Genomic DNA, 21,804 nt, shown 5'->3' on the forward strand with positions numbered 1-21,804 from the left:
ATTAGGTACTAATTAGGTGATCACCTGAACCAAATCTTATTTAACGAGGAAAAGTATAAAAACCACTGCTGTGGTCATCACTGTCCTCTTGCAATAGGACCAGCTGGATGGCAAAAACAGTGCTAATAGTACCTCAAAAGTAATATTAATCAAAAAATAACTATTGACCATGCCAAAAGAGTTGAAAAGGAATGTTTTGAGTGAGGAAAAGAAGGGTTCAATGCTGGCTTTACTGGCAGAGGGATACAGTGAGCATCAGGTTGCTTCCATCCTTAAAATGTCAATGACGGCAGTTCATAAGAACAAGTTCAAGCAGCAGACATTGGGGACAACAAAGCTACAGACCGGCAGAGGGCGAAAACAACTCTCTACTGACCGGGATGACCGCCAACTCATTCGAATGTCACTCAACAACTGTAGGATGACATCAAGTGACCTACAAAAATAATGGTAAACGGCAGCTGGGGTGAAGTGCACGGCGAGGAAACAGGCTCCTAGGGGCAGGGCTGAAGTCGTGCAAAGCTAGAAAAAAGCCCTTCATCAATGAGAGGCAAAGAAGAGCCAGGCTGAGATTTGCAAAAGACCATAAGGATTGGACCGTAGAGGACTGGAGTAAGGTCATCTTCTCTGATGAGTCCAATTTTCAGCTTTGCCCAACACCTGGTCGTCTAATGGTTAGACGGAGACCTGGAGAGGCCTACAAGCCACAGTGTCTCGCACCCACTGTAAAATTTGGTGGAGGATCGGTGATGATCTGGGGGTGCTTCAGCAAGGCTGGAATCGGGCAGATTTGTCTTTGTGAAGGACGCATGAATCAAGCCATTAACAAGGTTGTCCTGGAAGAAAACTTGCTTCCTTTTGCTCTGACATTGTTCCCCAACTCTGAGGATTGTTTTTTCCAGCAGGACAATGCGCCATGCCACACAGCCAGGTCAATCAAGGTGTGGATGGAGGACCACCAGATCAAGACCCTGTCATGGCCAGCCCAATCTCCAGACCTGAACCCCATTGAAAACTTCTGGAATGTGATCAAGAGGAAATGGATGGTCACAAGCCATCAAACAAAGCCGAGCTGCTTGAATGTTTGCGCCAGGAGTGGCATAAAGTCACCCAACATCAATGTGAAAGACTGGTGGAGAGCATGCCAAGACGCATGAAAGCTGTGATTGAAAATCAGGGTTATTCCACCAAATATTGATTTCTGAACTCTTCCTAAGTTAAAACATTAGTATTGTGTTTAATTTCACCCAAACACATACCTATAAATAGTAAAACCAGAGAAACTGATAATTTTGCAGTGGTCTCTAAATTTTTTCCAGAGCTGTATACAGTTGAAGTCGGAAGTTTACATACACCTTAGCCAAATACATTTAAACTCAGTTTTTCACAATTCCTGACATTTAATCTTAATAAAAATTCCCTGTCTTAGGTCAGTTAGGATCACCACCTTATTTTAAGAATGTGAAATGTCAGAATTATAGTAGAGAGAATGATTTATTTCAGCTTTTATTTCTTTCATCACATTCCCAGTGGGTCAGAAGTTTACATACACTCAATTAGTATTTGGTAGCATTGCCTTTAAATTGTTTAACTTGGGTCAAACGTTTCGGGTAGCCTTCCACAAGCTTCCCACAATAAGTTGGGTGAATTTTGGCCCATTCCTTCTGACAGAGCAGGTGTAACTGAGTCAGGTTTGTAGGCCTCCTTGCTCGCACACGCTTTTTCAGTTCTGCCCACACATTTTCTATAGGATTGAGGTCAGGGCTTTGTGATGGCCACTCCAATACCTTGACTTTGTTGTCCTTAAGTCATTTTGCCACAACTTTGGAAGTATGCTTGGGGTCATTGTCCATTTAGAAGACCCATTTGCGACCAAGCTTTAACTTCCTGACTGATGTCTTGAGATGTTGCTTCGATATATCCACATAATGTTCCTTCCTCATGATGCCATCTATTTTGTGAAGTGCATCAGTCCCTCCTGCAGCAAAGCACCCCCACAGCATGTTGCTGCCACCCCCGTGCTTCACGGTTGGGATGGTGTTCTTCGGCTTGCAAGTCACCCCCTTTTTCCTCCAAACATAACTATGGCCAAACAGCTCTATTTTTGTTTCATTAGACCAGAGGACATTTCTCCAAAAAGTACTATCTTTGTCCCCATGTGCAGTTGCAAACCGTAGTCTGCCTTTTTTATGGCGGTTTTGGAGCAGTGGCTTCTTCCTTGCTGAGCGGCCTTTCAGGTTATGTCGATATAGGACTTGTTTTACTATGGATATCGATATTTTGTACCTGTTTCCTCCAGCATCTTCACAAGGTCCTTTGCTGTTGTTCTGGGATTGATTTGCACTTTTCGCACCAAAGTACGTTCATCTCTAGGAGACATAACGCGTCTCCTTCCTGAGCGGTATGACGGCTGCGTGGTCCCATGGTGTTTATACTTGCGTACTATTGTTTGTACAGATGAACGTGGTACCTTCGGGCTTTTGGAAATTGCTCCCAAGGATGAACCAGACTTGTGGAGGTCTACTATTTTTTTTCGGAGGTCTTGGCTGATTTCTTTAGATTTTCCCATGATGTCGAGCAAAGAGGCACTGAGTTTGAAGGTAGGCCTTGAAATCCATCCACAGGTACACCTCCAATTGACTCAAATTATGTCAATTAGCCTATCAGAAGCTTCTAAAGCCATGACATCATTTTCTGGAATTTTCCAAGCTGTTTAAAGGCACAGTCAACTTCTGACCCACTGGAATTGTGATTCGGTGAATTACAAGTGAAATAATTGGTCTGTAAACAATTGTTGGAAAAATTACTTGTCATGCACAAAGTAGATGTCCTAACCGACTTGCCAAAGCTATGGTTTGTTAACAAGAATTTGTGCAGTGGTTGAAAAACAAGTTTTAATGACTCCAACCTAAGTGTATGTAAACTTCTGACTTCAACTGTGTATATAGAGTGGGGGAAAAAAGTATTTAGTCAGCCACCAATTGTGCAAGTTCTCCCACTTAAAAAGATGAGAGAGTCCTGTAATTTTCATCATAGGTACACGTCAACTATGACAGACAAAATGAGAAGAAAAAATCCAGAAAATCACATTGTAGGACTTTTAATGAATTTATTTGCATATTATGGTGGAAAATAAGTATTTGGTCAATAACAAAAGTTTCTCAATACTTTGTTATATACCCTTTGTTGGCAATGACACAGGTCAAACGTTTTCTGTAAGTCTTCACAAGGTTTTCACACACTGTTGCTGGTATTTTGGCCCATTCCTCCATGCAGATCTCCTCTAGAGCAGTGATGTTTTGGGGCTGTCGCTGGGTAACACGGACTTTCAACTCCCTCCAAAGATTTTCTATGGGGTTGAGATCTGGAGACTGGCTAGGCCACTCCAGGACCTTGAAATGCTTCTTACGAAGCCACTCCTTCGTTGCCCGGGCGGTGTGTTTGGGATCATTGTCATGCTGAAAGACCCAGCCACGTTTCATCTTCAATGCCCTTGCTGATGGAAGGAGGTTTTCACTCAAAATCTCACGATACATGGCCCCATTCATTCTTTCCTTTACACGGATCAGTCGTCCTGGTCCCTTTGCAGAAAAACAGCCCCAAAGCATGATGTTTCCACCCCCATGCTTCACAGTAGGTATGGTGTTCTTTGGATGCAACTCAGCATTCTTTGTCCTCCAAACACGACGAGTTGAGTTTTTACCAAAAAGTTATATTTTGGTTTCATCTGACCATATGACATTCTCCCAATCCTCTTCTGGATCATCCAAATGCACTCTAGCAAACTTCAGACGGGCCTGGACATGTACTGGCTTAAGCAGGGGGACACGTCTGGCACTGCAGGATTTGAGTCCCTGGCGGCGTAGTGTGTTACTGATGGTAGGCTTTGTTACTTTGGTCCCAGCTCTCTGCAGGTCATTCACTAGGTCCCCCAGTGTGGTTCTGGGATTTTTGCTCACCGTTCTTGTGATCATTTTGACCCCACGGGGTGAGATCTTGCGTGGAGCCCCAGATCGAGGGAGATTATCAGTGGTCTTGTATGTCTTCCATTTCCTAATAATTGCTCCCACAGTTGATTTCTTCAAACCAAGCTGCTTACCTATTGCAGATTCAGTCTTCCCAGCCTGGTGCAGGTCTACAATTTTGTTTCTGGTGTCCTTTGACAGTTCTTTGGTCTTGGCCATAGTGGAGTTTGGAGTGTGACTGTTTGAGGTTGTGGACAGGTGTCTTTTATACTGATAACAAGTTCAAACAGGTGCCATTAATACAGGTAACGAGTGGAGGACAGAGGAGCCTCTTAAAGAAGAAGTTACAGGTCTGTGAGAGCCAGAAATCTTCCTTGTTTGTAGGTGACCAAATACTTATTTTCCACCATAATTTGCAAATAAATTCATTAAAAATCCTACAATGTGATTTTCTGGAGAAAAAAAATCTCAATTTGTCTGTCATAGTTGACGTGTACCTATGATGAAAAATACAGGCCTCTCTTATCTTTTTAAGTGGGAGAACTTGCACAATTGGTGGCTGACTAAATAGTTTTTTTCCCCCCACTGTATATGCCATATCTTTCTAACTGTGCTCTTTCACAAAAGCTCTCAACCTATAACCTATATACTTATTATGGACACAGTATGCTTTACATTAGTTATCTTGTAGTTATTAGATGTTGTTAGTTGTTATTAGTCCCATCCTTCAGCTCCATTCAACACCTCCCATCTATCTCTTAACACCATTTATATTGGATTTCTATTTGCCATATATTTTTCAACTGTACTGTGATGTTTCACAAAAGTTCTGAACCCTTCTATTCTCATTGTTTCTACAGATTGTAAATTGAAAAGAAACATTTTTGCTAAAAGTATTATTATATTATTGATCGATTGACTATGACTTTTCTGATCACCCAGTAGTGCTATCTGCAGGGTTAGCTCCAGGTAAATATTGCAATCCTTCAGCCATTCCTGGACCTGTGACCAAAAACAAGCAGCAAATTGACAGTACCAAAACAAATTATCTAATGATTCTGTCTCTTCGCAGCAAAATCTGCAGAGCTGGGAAGATTGTATCCCCCATATAAATAACATTCTATTGGTAGCAAGAATTTTGTATAATAATTTAAATTGAACAATTCTAAGTTTTGAATCTGGCGTCGTTTTGCGTATCAGTTCATAAACACTATGCCATGGAATCGGTACGTCAAAAATCTGGGACGGCTGTCAATCCTTTGGAACTTAAATGAAACTGGTATACTTATTTATTTATCACAATTTTCTTTAACCAATTATGTTCTTTAATGCAGGGCCAACAGACAATTTCCTTACTTTTTCCCCCTTCCACTTTTGCAGTAATGCTGCAATTATTTGGTTGAGCAGACATTTCTATATGTTTTTGTTAGCTGCATGTTTTTTTCAGCCATTTAGCAGACACTCTTATCCAGAGCGACTTACAGTTAGTGAGTGCATACATTATTTGTATTTTTTCATAATGGACCCCTGTGGGAATCGAACCCACAACCCTGGCATTGCAAACGCCATGCTCTACCAACTGAGCTACCAACTTCCCTCCCTTACCCTGGACAACGCTGGGCCAATTGTGCGCCGCCCATGGGTCTCCCGGTCGTGGCCAGCTATGACAGAGCCTGGATTCGAACCAGGATCTCTAGTGCGCCATTCGGGAGTTCATGTGCGACATAACTCCGCCAGTCCTACCTATGATACCATTTACGAAGATTATACCTTTTAAAACATTTTTTCAAAAAATAATGGTTTTTTATCAATTAGTATATTTGAGTTTAACCACAATACTTTGTAAGTCACCAAATCATTCACATGACTGTTGATGAACCCAATGTACTTCGTTGCTATGCTCGCTCCCTTGGCCCAATGTACCTCTCGCAATGTTCTCTCTTGGCCCAGCCTTGCTCTGATCTCCTCCACCCCTCCTTTAAGTCTCTACCCATTTGTCTCTTTATCTCTTCTGTCTCTTCTCTCATTGTGCCCCTATGTGCGTATCTCTCCCCTGGTTGGCAGTGCCAGCTATGTGTACTCTTGGTGTCCAGTCTCCAGACAGGGTATAAATAACTAGCAAATTTTTTGCTTCGTGGCCTGAGAGCTCTATTTGCTTCTCACAATTGAGGAACCATGGGAAAATAATCTTTCCGTTACGCACATGGCACACACATACAAAAGCACTCTTAAACGCACAAACTCTCACACAAACCTACTTGCAAATGTGCATGCACACACACACACACACACACACACTACACACTCAGCAAGCATACCATGGTTGGGCACAAAACAAATAACAAGGTTATAAGAATTGATGTAATGTCATGTTACATTAGGCAGTGTATGTAACTGCAGTCAATTATGGGAAACTTACTAGAACAAGGGGGTCTAAAGATGTCAGAAAGAGAAAGGACAAGAGAGAGAGAGAGAGAGAGAGAGAGAGAGAGAGAGAGAGAGAGAGAGAGAGAGAGAGAGAGAGAGAGAGAGAGAGAAATAGAGCCAGCATGAGCTCATACTGTCGCATAAGCCACTGTGTCAAACAAGATACAGCACCATGCTTGATCGAGATAGAGGTCCGGATGTGAGTGTGTGAATGTGGGGAATGGTGCTGGGAGTAGAGGGGAGAAGCGATAGAATGAGAGAGCGAAGCGAGAGAGTGTGTGTGTGTTGGTGTGGTTGACTTCAGGAGTCATAGAGAAGTTGGGGGGTGGAGGGACAGACTGTGCTGACACACTGGGATCAGCGGCGGATTGTTTCCATCGGAAAGAATTCCAAGAATGGGCTAGAAGAGCTATCAGTGACTGTGCTTCAAGCCTTCTGACCACAGTTTAATACACAGCCAGGCCCCCATTCACACACTCACTAATACACATTCTCACACACCCAGTGCCACAAGCCAACAACGGTATAGGAGACGCAATCTGTCCCCAGAGTCAATTTGGTGCTCTGATGTTATCGCTGGCCAAATGACGGCTGTTGCACTTGCAGCCCCCATGCACTTAAATGGTTGTTCACACAAGGAAATTGGCAAACCAATGACATTTATGGACAAGCAGGAGTGCAAGAGAAACAAATTGATAAAAATCAGACGTCAATTCACTAAGGGGTTGAGTTATGTAACTACTTGATTAGTTTTAGATTTAGGCCAACTTGATTGAGGGATGGAGTGTTGGACCTTTGAGCTGAGTGCATTGAATGTTACTGTTACGATACTGTTGCCAGATAACTAATCAGAACAAAAACCTCACTAACCCACTTATAAACAGTTACATCCTGCTACACTTTTTTGGTATGTATAGTGTACTGTATTCTATATATTTTGAGCATTCTTATCAACAGAGTGGTCCTGACAATGGGCCAGATCGTTTTGCATGGCCCGGTGCCCCAGGTGGGTGGAGAGTTCACCAATGGAATGGTCTAAAATGTGCAAACCCCGCCCACCCGGCACACTGGGCCATATGCAAAACAAATTTGCACAATATAGCAGTGATGGCGGGACAAAGCAAGTCATAATTACTGATTGGCTGGGCCCGACCTTCTCCCTGTGGTCCCACGGCCCTTGAAGTTATGAGCTGACCATGTATTAATAACTTTTTATGCACCACTTTTTCCAGGAAGAAGGAAGCAGGGGAGAATGTCAGCCATAGAGATACATAGAGGACTCATCTTTGTATCTGTGCCATTATAGCACCCGTGACCGCATGGGCAGCACCATTGAGGCAATCTTCATTTTGAAGTAATACATGTTCTTCTTCGCAATTGGCTGATCCCTCCTGATGTCCCGGTTGGACATGACTCCAACAGGGTCACCAGGAGGGATCAGCCAATGAAGTTGGAAGCCCCACCCAGTTGACTATATAAAAATGGTGGAAGCCCTCAATGGCGCTGCCCATGCTAATATAGGCTTTTGGCCACTAGAGGCCTCTATCCTTCTCTATGTCAGCTCATCATTCTCTTTCCAGAAAGTGGTATGATGACATTGGGAGTGCCACCTGGCCAATCTGAGAGGCCCTTGTCCCCCTCAAGTCCCGCCCTCTTCACCCTTTGATGGACATTTCCAGGTACAAGCCAAACAAACTTGACCAGACCATGTTTATCAGTACAAGGCAGCGAGTCATCTGTAAAGTGTGTTTTCACAGACTCTTAATTTGTTCCTGTAAAGCCCTCAAACTCAACTCTGGATCTTAAAGCCAGTTCCACTGCACGTTTTTCCATTGTTCCCATCTAGTCAGGGACTGATTTAGGCCTGTGACACCAGGCGTGTGCAATTAATTGTCAGGTAGAACAGAAACCCAGCAGGCTCCGGACCTCGTGGTGTAAAAGTTGAGTACCCCTGCTGTAAAGTATCGGCATGTGTGTTTTCCTCATTGTACTATAATGTCACTGTTCATAGCACTCTTCACAAATCTTAACTGACTTTAGAATCAGCAAAGCGTTTCAGGAGGCTGCAAAAATTCAATCGTTTCAGTGTTTGAGAAGAGAGGTTAGAAAACAGGAAGTGTGGTCTATGCTGCTATATATATATATATATATATATATTCTGTATATATGCATCAAGAAGAAGCTAGAGATGCAATGATGTGCAGGAAGTAAAACAAAGGCACCAGATTCAGTAAACAATGCAGGTGAGGGGGATGAAAAAAGTTCCTTTTTACAAAAGAGAGAAAAAAATAAGTTTGTGCATTTCTTGAAAACAATATGATGCACTATAGGGTTACCCCAGAAAAAAGTGTATTTTGCCCCATAGCAGTGGATCTGCTTCTGCAACCTCTGACATAGCACAAGGAATCAGTCAGACAGTTGGAAGCAAATTCAAATGTTTATTTACAACCTCTGCATTCAGAGTAAAGTGATCTAAATACAACAACAACAAAAAAGCAAAATGGCAGCTATTCTCCCTGAGCTTTACAAAAACAAAGCACAGGACTTGTGGGTGACAGCAGAGAGAAAAGGATATGTTCTTTACAGAGCCCTAATGCCATTTACAGAGGGAGAGACATACACAAAACTTAATTTACAGTATCAGAACAATACATAAAGGTATCTTCTTTTCTTCAGAAAACATTATGCCTTTAACTATATACATATTTCCAAGAAGGCTGAACAGCTGGTGATGTAGAATAGAGAAATAGATGGCAAAACATCATTAGTTTAACAAATTGCATACAAACCAGGTGGCAATTTATGAGTCAGGATCAACTAACTGGCTTTAACAAACACAGACAGATATCAGTAACTGTTTTTAAGATGATAAAAAGGAAGCTACTATGGAGGACTTGTTAGTAAGAGAACAGAATCCATGAACCAGTGGAGGCTGCTGAGGGGAGGACAGCTCATAATAATGGCTGGAATGGAGTCAATGGAATGGTATCAAACACAAACATGTGATTTCCATGTAGTTTATACAATTCCATTGACTCCATTCAAGCCATTATGAACCATCCTCCCCTCAGCAGCCTCCACTGCCATGAACCAATGCCTGTTTTTATGAACTGGAAAATTGGGAGTTGTTTCAGAAATGTACAAGAGGTAGCTGGCCAAGTCCCTGTCCCTGCATCGTGATATACCTTACTGGTTGAGGGTGACATACCCATAAGGGCTGATTTCAAAAGAACAGGAAGACTAGATCAGTGAACTCAGAGCTCTGGTGAGAATCACAGTCTCATTAATGTTTCGTGACAATAACAAAATAAACCAATCAACAATAACCTCAGGTATTGGCTCCAAGGGCAAAACTGTCCTTCAGTCTTGAGTCTTTGTCCATTTTAGTGACACTGTTGGTTTTAATCACTACATCCAAAAAATATATTGATTAATATTGACTCTAATTCCCCCCTCCCTCCCCCCTCCCCCCTCCAATACCTATCAAATGACATCTGCGGGGACAAGATAAGGAAAAAAGCAAAGCACATGAGTGCTTCAGTGCACAACCAGCCTTCATATTATACTGTACATATTATGAACTGTTATAGAAGTAGGGAAGAGTTCCCTCTCTTTCCATCTCAGTGTAAAAAAAAATTACTCCTTGCCCAACAGAGACTAACGGTCTCTGTGTCATTCAGTAACCCCTACTTCCTGTCAGTAATCACAATCCACCGAAACAAACCCCACCAACGTACGCACAATACTTTTAAAAACAGACTATGAGATCCACAGATGGCAATGGCAATCATGTACATTTTAATCCATATACCGAAGGAAGGTATGAAAAACAGAAGTCCGCTTGGGTACCAAAGCAGTAGTCTATGGGTATAAGGAGTCTCTGGAGTCATGTAGCCAGCAGATTCGGCGAATGGTGTGGGAATTGTAGTCTCCTGTAGTCCTAGATCTGTCCATGGAGCTCTGAGCTGCCACCGTTTTACTGGACCTCCATTTTAGGGTGAGACACAGAGGTGCTTGGTGTTGGTATAACCTGTGTGTATTTTCATACATATGGTGTGTGTGTGGTTAAGCAACAGAGGTGAAATCCAGAAAGTAGATAAGGTACAGCATGCGTATTTCTTCTCTTGAGAGTGATGCTTCGGTGTCAAGGGAAGGAAAGTGAGCATCACTGACATGTGTGCCCCTAGTCAGTCTGAGTGGTTAAGTGCTAGTAGGGTGTAGGTGGGAGTAGGGTCTGTCGTTTGGCCTCTAGTGCTGGTTGTTCTGCGTTGGCTGTCCAGTTTGGCTTTTGCCATGGTTCTCCTTCTCCTCTTCTTCACTGACAATGAACTCCTCAGGAGGCCAACGCAGCTCGCCGCTCTCCACTTCCCCCTCCGTGGGCTCCACTACGATGGAGGGCAGGCGGTCTTTCAGCTTACAGCAGCGCTCGAAGTCCGAGGGGTCTGGAAAGATCTGAGGAAAGCACAAAAACACACTGTTAAAGTCCTGGGTGTCTGGGTCTGGTCACAGTCTTTCATGCGGCATCATGCTACATTTTATAGCTTTGGAAGGCATGGTGCCAAAGCTGCTTTTAAGTGCTTACAACTTGTTATCCAACACCGTGTGACTGACAAATGGGGAGATTATACGAGAGCAAGTCATAGCATTGCAAACCTACAGCAAGTCTGGTACCGTCAAGAAACCAAGCACACTTTAAGGGAGTAGAGCTTACTTATAACTTAACCAAAAGAAAACAAGGTGATAGATATTGTCAAATCAAGGAGAGGAGAGAGAGCCTTTCCTGGTCCAAGAACAGCATTTTTGTAAATGTTTGGATAGTGGAAGAATATTTTTAGTTCAGCATATTTCAGTGGGAGACATTGGAAGGGGAAAGCGATGTCGCTGTCTAGGCAAACAGCCCAGTGGAAAGAAAGCATTAGATGAGGCTGAGAGGGATAGACGGAGAGAGTGAGGGGGAGGAAGAGAGGGAGGGGGAGGAAGAGAGGGAGAGAGCGGCTGGGAGAGAAAGAGAGGGTCCAGCTGTGTCCAAGTCTCCCTGAATACCATAAGAGGGGGATGATAAGAGAAAGGGAGGAACAAAATGTTCTGAAAACTGCTGTGTTGAGTATATTTAGATGGGCTCATAGTAATGGCTGGAACGGAATACATGGAATGGTATCAAACACGTGGTGTCCATGTGGTTGATACCATTCCATTCACTCCATTCTAGACATTATTATAAGCCGTCCACCCCTCATCAGCCTCCTGTGGTGTGTGGGTATGTGAGTGTGAGCATGTGTGTTAGTCAGTGCATGTGTGTGTGAGTGAGTACGTGTATGTTAGCACAGGTCTGAGAGATGGTGAGTATATGTGTGTGTTTGTGCATGTGTGCGCAGGGAGTTTTAGTATCTGCATCTCCTTGCCTGCGTTGCTAATGTCTATGCGCCAGCACTGAGGGGAATTGGGCAGAGTGACCTTGCTATAAGACCCCCAGCAAACACGTCACAGCTCATTTCACTTCCAGCGACAGGAAACAGCAACGCATTCGCCAGCGAGGCACAATGACAGCTATTTTGGGTTGTGGTGGGGGTAGAGGGGGGATGATCGGGGCTTTGGGCGATCAGGAATCACAACAGTGCTGACTCGAACACCAATTGAAGTTGCTACAGAGAAGCTCTCACCTCCGTAACATAAACAACCTCCAGTTACTCTGCTCTGTAAAACTACCTCCATACTATTTTGGCGATTCTAAGGGTCAATGCCATGTTGCCTTGCAGAAACACAGCTGGCATTCAGGTGATGGACTCACAAATTGGACCAAACACAACGAATTTGGAGGAGGAAGCGGTTAACTGTTAGTCACCCAGCTGTCTGTCCATCCTGTGCAACTGGGTCCTGGACTTCCTGACAGGCTGCCCCCAGGTGGTGAAGGTAGGAAACAACATCTCCACTTCGCTGATCCTCAACACTGGGGCCCCACAAGGGTGCGTGCTCAGCCCCCTCCTGTACTCCCTGTTCACCCATGACTGCGTGGCCAAGCACGCCTCCAACTCAATCATCAAGTTTCCAGACGACACAACAGTAGTAGGCTTGATTACCAACAATGATGAGACCGCCTACAGAGAGGAGGTGAGGGCTCTGGGAGTGTGGTGCCAGGAAAATAACCTCTCACTCAACATCAACAAAACAAAGGAGATGATCGTGGACTTCAGGAAACAGGAGAGGGTGCACCCCCCTATCCACATCGACGGGACCGCAGAGGAGAAGGTGGAAAGCTTCAAGTTCCTTGGCGTACACATCACCGGCAAACTGAAATGGTCCACCCACGCAGACAGTGTGGTGAAGAAGGTGCAACAGAGCCTCTTCAACCTCAGAAGGCTGAAGAAATTCGGCTTAGCACCTAAAACCCTAACAAACTTTTACAGATGCACAATTGAGAGCATCCTGTCGGGCTGTATCACCGCCTGGTATGGCAACTGCACCGCCCACAACCGCAGGACTCTCCAGAGGGTGGTGCGGTCTGCCGAACGCTTTACCGGGGGTAAACTACCCACCCTCCAAGACACATACAGCACTGATGTCACAGGAAGGCCAAAAAGATCATCAAGGACATCAACCACCCGAGCCACTGCCTGATCACCCCGCTATCATCCAGAAGGCGAGGTCAGTACAGGTGCATCAAAGCTGGGACCAAGAGAATGAAAAACAGCTTCTATCTCAAGGCCATCAGACTGTTAAATAACCATCACTAGCACATTAGAGGCTGCTGCTGCCTATTGAAATCACTGGCCACTTTAAGAAATGGAACACTAGTCACTTTAATAATGTTTACATATCTTGCACTACTCATCTCATATGTATATACTGCATTCTATTCTATAATATTCTACTGTATCTTAGTCCATGCCGCTCTGTCATTGCTTGTCCATATACAGTTGAAGTCGCAAGTTTACATACACTTAGGTTGGAGTCATTAAAACTTGTTTTTCAACCACTCCACAAATGTCTTGTTAACAAACTATAGTTTTGACAAGTCGGTTAGGACTATCTACTTTGTGCATGACACACATAATTTTTCCAACAATTGTTTACAATTGGAGGTGTATATGTGGATGTATTTCAAGGCCTACCTTCAAACTCAGTGCCTCTTTGCTCGACATCATGGGAAAATCAAAAGAAATCAGCCAAGACCTCAGAAAAAACATTGTAGACCTCCACAAGTCTGGTTCATCCTTGTGAGCAATTTCCAAACGCCTGAAGGTACCACGTTCATCTGTACAAACAATAGTACGCAAGTATAAACACCATGTGACCACGCAGCCGTCATACCGCTCAGGAAGGAGACGCGTTCTGTCTCCTAGAGATGAACGTACTTTAGTGCGAAAAGTGCAAAACAATCCCAGAACAACAGCAAAGGACCTTGTGAAGATGCTGAAGGAAACAGGTACAAAAGTATCTATATCTACAGTAAAACGAGTCCTATATCGACATAACCTGAAAGGCCGCTCAGCAAGGAAGAAGCCACTGCTCCAAAACCACCATAAAAAAGCCAGACTACGGTTTGCAACTGCTCATGGGAACAAAGATCGTACTTTTTGGAGAAACGTCCTCTGGCCTGATGAAACAAAAATAGAACTGTTTGGCCATAATGACCATCATTATGTTTGGAGGAAAAAGGGGGTTGCTTGCAAACCGAAGAACACCATCCCAACCGTGAAGCACGGGAGTGGCAGCATCATGCAGTGGGGGTGCTTCGCTGCAGGAGGGACTGGTGCACTTCACAAAATAGATGGCATCATGAGGAAGGAAAATGATATGGATATATTGAAGCAACATCTCAAGACATCAGTCAGGAAGATAAAGCTTGGTCGCAAATGGGTCTTCCAAATGGACAATGACCCCAAGCATACTTCCAAAGTTGTGGCAAAATGGCTTAAGGACAACAAAGTCAAGGTATTGGAGTGGCCATCACAAAGCCCTGACCACAATCCTATAGAAAATGTGTGGGCAGAACTGAAAAAGCGTGTGCAAGCAAGGAGGCCTACAAATCTGACTCAGTTACACCAGCTCTGTCAGGAGGAATGGGGCAAAATTCACCCAACTTATTATGGAAAGCTACCCAAAACGTTTGACCCAAGTTAAACAATTTAAAGGCAAAGCTACCAAATACTAATTGAGTGTATGTAACCTAGTGACCCACTGGGAATGTGATGAAATAAATAAAAGCTGAAATAAATCATTCTCTCTACTATTATTCTGACATTTCACATTCTTAAAATAAAGTGGTGATCCTAACTGACCTAAGACAGGGAATGTTTACTAGGATTAAATGTCAGGAATTGTGAAAAACTGAGTTTAAATGTATTTGGCTAAGGTGTATGTAAACTTCCGACTTCAACTGTATGTATATATTCTTAAATCCCATTCCTTACTAGTTTTGTGTGTATTGGGTATATGTTGTGAAATTGTTAGATATTACTTCTTAGATATTACTGCACTGTCGGAGCTAGAAGCACAAGCATTTCGCTACACCCGCTATAACATCTGCTAAACACGTGTATGTGACAAATACAATTTGATTTGATCCTCCTGGGCAGAGAAGAGACCTTCACCACCTCCTTCCTTATCCTCACAGGACAGACACACAGCTGGTGTGTAGATGGTGAGGGGCAGGCAGCCCACCTTCCTACAGGGTCAGTCTGCATCCTCTGGGTCAACTCTGACACGAACAGTCACAGATGCTCATAAAGGAGTGGGTTGGCCTTAAAATGGCCCTGATTGTTTGTTTCCAGAGATGAGCCATTGACCCAGCAGTAATAAAAGCAAGCAGTGGAAACAATCAAACTTGTCAAGGCCACCTGATGGCTTGCTATTCAGAAAGTTGCCTATCTGTGGGTTGTGACATTGCGATTCTACAAACTCCTACTCATTTCCTTTGTATGTTTTTAAAGTCATTGCAATCATCTCTAACTCCCTGCAAAGCTGCACTCCTCCCCACCACAAGGCAAATACACATTTTTCCACAACACGATTACCCTTTCCTTAAATAGCCCCCCTAAATTCCTAAAAAAGATTTTGTTTGCATAACTTGTAACAACAATAATAACGCTGATGATTAGACCTCCTGATTGGAAAACAAACCTCTCCTTACCCATAGTCCCCTGAGTGAGCTGCTTACAGTAAGAGCTATGATGGAACATACAGCCTTGGCTGTCCCTAATCCAACCTCAACCTCCTTTTGTTCAGAGGGTTACTAATAGTGGTGGGGACTTTTGAACAGTGACGTGTGCCATAAACCAATTAAAACTACTACACCCTCTGCCCCCCCCCCTCCCCTCCCCTCCCTTATGGACCATGATCTAGCGGCAAACCAATTTCCCTATGGGACAATCAAGTGGAAACTTGAACTTGTATGTGCGTGTTACCTGGAAGGAGAGCCGGTCCTTGCTGGGGCTGAGCCTCATGTCCTCCATGGGCGTGCTGCTGATCATCACCTCAGTCATGTCTCCACTAGGCACAAACACTGGGCTGGAGAGAGACATAGGGGAAAGGACTAGGTTATTCCACCATTCAGGATCTCTATTAGTCCCAAACTTTCACACTGAGGAGCATTATAAAGAGCAGGTACATGTGTCCCAATAATGGTGCTGTACAAGAGGCTGCACGAAGAAGAACTGATAAGTTGGTGTAATATAATTTACATGTAGCTATTACTTTTGGAAGTAATATGCAAATTCATCCAGTCCATTTAGTGAGATGACTGAGTATGACTTTCATGTAGTTGATGTGCATGAGATATGGCCCTTTGGTATTGTGTTTGCAATGAAAAGGCTACGCATAAGCCTTGTTCAGTCTTTTGTTTGGTCTATGCATGCATTTGTTTTTATTTAGTCTGACCACTGACTGACTATGCAGAATAAATGTAGTGCACTGCAAAGCTACACCACCACCAATATGTGGTTTGCATTGAGTAGCCATGTCTTCATACAGGATGAGGTATGATTCAACTAGCAGTGAGGGGACACAGTCATAGCAAGAATGCATTGTGGGTGTACACTGCAATTTGACTGGAACCCATAACACGGGAGGGACCCAATACCCTCTGTTACATCAAAGGTTCACCAAACTTTCCATTTTAGTTGAAGCAACAAGATGTTGTTTATCCACTTCAGTGTACCCTACATGCTGAAGCACTGTAAGAAATGACTGAACAGGGGGATTGAACTGAGGTACTTTGTGGGAGGAAAAGTTATTCTTGGGATGTTTGGGAACCAAGATGTCAGCCGAGCAGAGCGTTCTTCTCACGCTTTCTATTTAAAGCCTAGTGGTACAGTGGTCAGTGTCCACAGGACTATGGTCAGAGTGGCCAACCCACCGTAGGACAACTACAACTGGGACAGGAAACAGAACATACTGTAGATGACCACCTGCATCAAATGAGCAGCACAAGCACAGACTTGGTCAAAATATAACAGATCAGTCATTTGTTTCTGCAAAAAAGTAGAACATTGGGTGCCATTAACCTACTTTAACCCTGAATAAAAAAATAAAAAAAGTTTCTCTTTTAGAGACGATGGAAAGTTAAGTGGTTAGCCATTTCGATATCCTCTAGCCATGACCAGTAAAACATTTTAGGTAAACCTATGAAGTGCACTTTTAAAAAAAGGAGCCTAAATTCTTCGTCAACTCAACTTAAAATATATATTTTCCCAATATTTGTCAAGTTTCCCAGAGGTATTTTGACAGTAATCCTGTGTACAATGTCAGATAAGACCCTGAGCTGTAAACCCCGGACTTCCAGACTCCCTTTATGGCGAAATTAAGAATGGTACCTCCGTGTCCCTTTCCATTTGTGAACTTTCTGTGATCGGAGCAGGAAACGTTTTCACCATAAGAGGTTGTGGGCAAAAATCGAGATGTTTCCTATGACTCATAGTTTGCCACTCTCTCATGTTACTTCACTGTTTTGTTGACTTCTTCTTTCCAAGACGTCCACGTTTATCATTCAATAACCTATTAATCCCCGCACAGTCACGATAAGACAGTCTCCAGTGGGAATCAGGACTTTTCATCAAAAGAACATGTCCATGACAGCAGTTTATAAAGCACCAGAATAAAAAGTTAGCATATACTCTGACTGGAGACAAACAAGTGGAGCTCAACAACCAGTCTTTCATTGTACGGGGATTAAGTTCCAGATAAAAATCTTTCAACTTCTGTCAATCCAATAATTGCAAATAAAGCCCCTAGGCCATCCACATTTTCCAACATCACTTTCATGTAGAAAGTCTTAGCCTTTTGGTACCATAATAAAGGACTGAGGCAGACGTATATATTCTTTAGGATAAGGAACAAATCCCATATACAATAAAGTGTTCATCTATCCTGAATCTGTCAGAAAGAGTCTCAACGCCTTCAAACTTGAAAAGGAGAGATGCGCGCGAGAAATCAATTTACAGAGCAACACGTGCATTGCCACACCCTGAAGCAATGGCTACTGCTGTTTATCAATCAATATTTCCATTCCCAAGTTTGCATACCATGTGTCACATACAAATTGGGAAAAGCAAAAATTATTTTGTGCAGGTGGGAGCCGCAGGGGGAAAGAACAAGCTAAGACCAAAGGGCAGAATAGGTTTCTGGAATCTTCTTGTACTTTACAAGTCAATCGATTCAGTGACAACAATAGCCGGAAATCTAAAAATAAAAACTAGTCCAAAGGATATGCAAGGTTAAGTGTGTAAAAAAATTGTCAGCAAGACATGCTCTTGAACCTATGTGACAGAGGGTAAGCCAGAGACGCATGGAGACTGGAGAGGAATGGACACAGAGTGGTGACAGTACAGAAGAGAGAGAGAAACATAAACACTGCCTTTGCCAGTCATATTTCTGCTCGGGGATCGTATAAACATCCTGCTCAGCTAAGAATAACAGAACATCGGCCTAATAAAACATAAAGGGGCACAATGAGAAGGAAGTGGAGGAGTGCACGTAACAATTCAACTCAGGGAGAGAACTTACCACTCAAATACATTAGATCTAAAAGTGTCTGTTCGAGGTTACACTGTGTCCTTTTTTCGTGGAAATGTCTGCCTCAAGGAGCCATGTTAAGTGTTCTGTATAATCAAGAGACTCCAAATTGATGAGGATACTGGATTACCACGGGCTCGCATCAGGGATGCAGATAGGAAACACTTCAAGTTCAACAAAGTTTGCAGCCATCGTGCCAACTAATTCAGAGGCCAAGAGATCAAATGTCTTGCATTCCTACTTCTGCCCTGGCAGGACCCATCCAAGTACACATTTATTCTATAAGGGCACCTCAAACCCTCTGTCTAATGCGCACTGCCAAAGATCAGTCAAGGCACTCCACTTGTCAAGGACACATTTACTCAAAAGTCCAGATTTGACCTAGGATCGTAATCATTCACCAGGATTTACCTGGAACGGCTCCTTTCTGACTGACCAGGCCCATTCAGGTAATTTCATAAGGTTTAAGTCTGTGACATTATTGCCATGTAGAACTTCTGGTTGGACTTGCCATCCCATCTTCCATGTGACATGATCAGGCACTTCAGTGCTTGGCACTTCAGTGACCCTCTTTAGCACTGTCCACAGGAACATCTAGGCCTACATACTGTACAGAGTCACATGCTCATATGGGCTAATGCCAGTCCTATATGGGCTAATGCCAGCCCTAGACACATTCCAGTCAGAGGTCTGGCATGGGCATGAGACGCATCTCAGACTGACACGTGTCCAGGCTAAACAAATCAAACTAAGGATCACAGAGGTTGCCTGCTGCATTTTTTAAAATATATAGGCCAAGTGAGGGGGTTATTTCAATCTAGATGGGCTTTTGGGAATCATTCTGGCACATTTGTGAAGGTCTGTCTGTGGGTACATAGTTCATGTCAAGTCGTCTACCAGTCTCCTCGCCCTCTCTACCAGAGGCCCATGTTCGCCCAAGGTGCTGATGGAGACCAAACTTATATCCCCATAGCAATGTGACTTGGTGCACAGGATGGGATATTACATGTTGCATAATTAACATGGTTTCCCCTCTACTCCTCCCAAGTCTTGCTACGCGCATCATAAATCTGAAGCAGAGTGGCGACAATGCAAAGCGGCTGCTGACATTCCATGCCATCGTTGGGCTGCCTGGTGGCTAAGTCACAGCCTGTAGGTGTGTAGGGGGTGGGAGGGGGCCCGTGTCACTCTCTCTGAAACGTGTTGGAATGAATGGGCCATGTCCTGATCACTGCTTTAGTCCATAGGCTGCTTTACGGAGCTCAGCCTTCTCAGAATACAGGAAACACTCTTACTGTGTTACTGGCTGGACGGAAGAAGCTCATGTTTATCTCATGTTAACTTCCAACTCAAGGACATAATGCCATGCCCCATGCTTTTCTTAAAAGATGCCACAGTAGAGGCATTTAGTCCATGATGACCTGATCACTTTATAGGAGAATGACATGTTCTTGTTTCAAGAGGGCAAACACCTAAAAATCCAACAACTGCCCATGGCAAAACATTGAAAGCTATCAAATGCCTCCCATTGGACTGCAGTTATATAATTCATGACATGATCAACCTGAAACACAATAACTAATAACGTTTTGAAAAAGGAATGGAGAAGTGCTACATTAGGCAGCAATGCACGAGGAAACAATAATCAAGAGATCTTAGCAAAAGGATCCCAGAGAAGCACACTGAAAGCGCAGACGAGAAGCTTTGTGGTTACAGTAAGTAACAAGGTCGGGTCTTCACTTCCTGGTGCAGGCAAACGGAGACTTGCAGTGGTAAAAAAAACAAAAAACAGAAGCAAAACAAAGTCTTGCACGAAGTCTTTGGACGAAGTCCTCCTATCCTTAATGCAATGTTACTAGCCTATATGGAGGTAGGAATACTCAGAGTAAAATGGAGAGATTGAGTCACAAGCCTCCTCTAGGTGATGGACCGACCGTAAATGGGTAAGAGGGTCATTCCATCTCCCTCTATTGCACCCTACCACAATAGCCCAACCACTAAAGGTCAAATGATGTGAAACAGCGGTACATATGGTTGAACACTCATATTGTTGTATCTTTGCTTGTCGAGAAACCAAGGTAAGCTCATGTTATGTTCTTACTTCTGCAATTGTCAGTAGTCTGACTAAAAGGCATTGCATCTCAATGTTCCCATAGCAACGTGAAAACATTGGGTTGCCCATCTGTGTCCCCTTGTGAAAGGAAAAAGGTGATCCTCAGACACACCTGGATAGACAGACTTGGTGGGCCGCTTGACACCTGTCACCATTTGACAAACAGAGCTCCAGAAATGTGGAGTGAGTTGTTTGTGATCTGACCTTTCTTTTAGGTGGTTTTACACGTTGTAAAAAATAAATAAAATACAAATAAAAACTCCACTAACTGCACGCTGACACATTCAAGAGCGCATGTGTGATGGTTTGAAGCAGTAAATAGCCTAGCTTCTTTTGATGATTGACATACATTTTTATTTCTAAATCGCAGTTCTCTTAATTATACCCATTAGCAAATATAAAAACAATGCTAAAAATCACATACAATGAAATTCTGTTAAAAAAAAAAAAGCAACATAGAACTCATGTCGCAGGTGTAAAAAAAATACATTACAAAAATAATACTTACCAGTATATTTGGGGAGAATATACAGACATTAATTCACACCTGCAGTTGATTCTGATGATCAAGGAATTAATCTGATATTGATGGTTTATTTCCCCACAACCGAACGCCTGTCACAATAAAATTTTCCGAGAGCGTTTTTTACAGAGAAGTAGAAATCGTAGCGGAGCCGTGACCTCAGTGAAACAAACACCCATCAAGTATTTTTGCCGGTCTGATATCCCGACTAGTTAGAAATTACTTTTATGTAAGAGGCGTGTACTGTCGCTGAAGACACACCTCTTTCACACGGGCACCAAATTATTAAAAGGCAGCAGCATCTCTACGGACCAGTCAAAGGACAGGTGCCTCGTACCCGCGGTGACGATAGCAAGGGATGAACAATTTCATTGGAAATATAAAATATACTGCATCACGCTCTTCATTAGGCAGGTTTCCACTGGCCAGGTCAATTCGACAAAAGCAATGTTGCAAAAAAACAAAATCATTGTGACATGTGTAATGGAAACAGCGGATATAGGATACATTTTCTAAAGATCGACAACAGGGTGGATTTCTTTATTGCGACAAATTGATGAAAACTGTGTTTTTCGAATAAATTATGATTGCCAAATAATGTTGATGGTACGTGGGGTACAGTGATGTCACACGTAACTATAAAGTTCCACCCCACACTGCTTGCCAAATCCATTTTTCAACTATAGATATGTTTCTTTGCAGGACAAGGATTGTCACATGACTTTCAAGAATGCATGAATTGTTTCGCCTTGCATTTGTGGTTGGCT

The 21,804-nt window shown here is 43.2% G+C and overlaps 1 protein-coding gene across 1 annotated transcript; it reads right to left on the reverse strand.

Moving 5' to 3' along the window:
• Positions 1-10,398: 10,398 nt before the first annotated feature.
• Positions 10,399-21,236, reverse strand: LOC311145824 (protein LBH-like). Its single transcript, XM_084182140.1, has 3 exons — positions 21,023-21,236; positions 15,797-15,899; positions 10,399-10,844 (listed from the first exon to the last, which is right to left on the reverse strand). The coding sequence occupies exons 1-3, from the start codon at positions 21,049-21,051 to the stop codon at positions 10,641-10,643; spliced, it is 336 nt and encodes a 111-aa protein (XP_084038266.1). The 5' UTR covers positions 21,052-21,236; the 3' UTR covers positions 10,399-10,640.
• Between the last annotated feature and the right edge of the window lie 568 nt (positions 21,237-21,804).

This window comes from Coregonus lavaretus (assembly GCF_964263955.1).
Source record: "Coregonus lavaretus genome assembly, chromosome: 18".
Classification (NCBI taxonomy): domain Eukaryota; kingdom Metazoa; phylum Chordata; class Actinopteri; order Salmoniformes; family Salmonidae; genus Coregonus; species Coregonus lavaretus.

Bases quoted from the DNA above. Each gene is read 5' to 3' on its own strand.
- LOC311145824 (XM_084182140.1), bottom strand. From the start codon at position 21,051: ATGTCTGTATATTCTCCCCAAATATACTG. The intron at 15,900-21,022 runs GTAAGTATTATT...GTCTCTCTCCAG, and splicing joins TATTCTCCCCAAATATACTG to CCCAGTGTTTGTGCCTAGTG. The intron at 10,845-15,796 runs GTAACACGCACA...TGCTTTCCTCAG, and splicing joins AGGACCGGCTCTCCTTCCAG to ATCTTTCCAGACCCCTCGGA.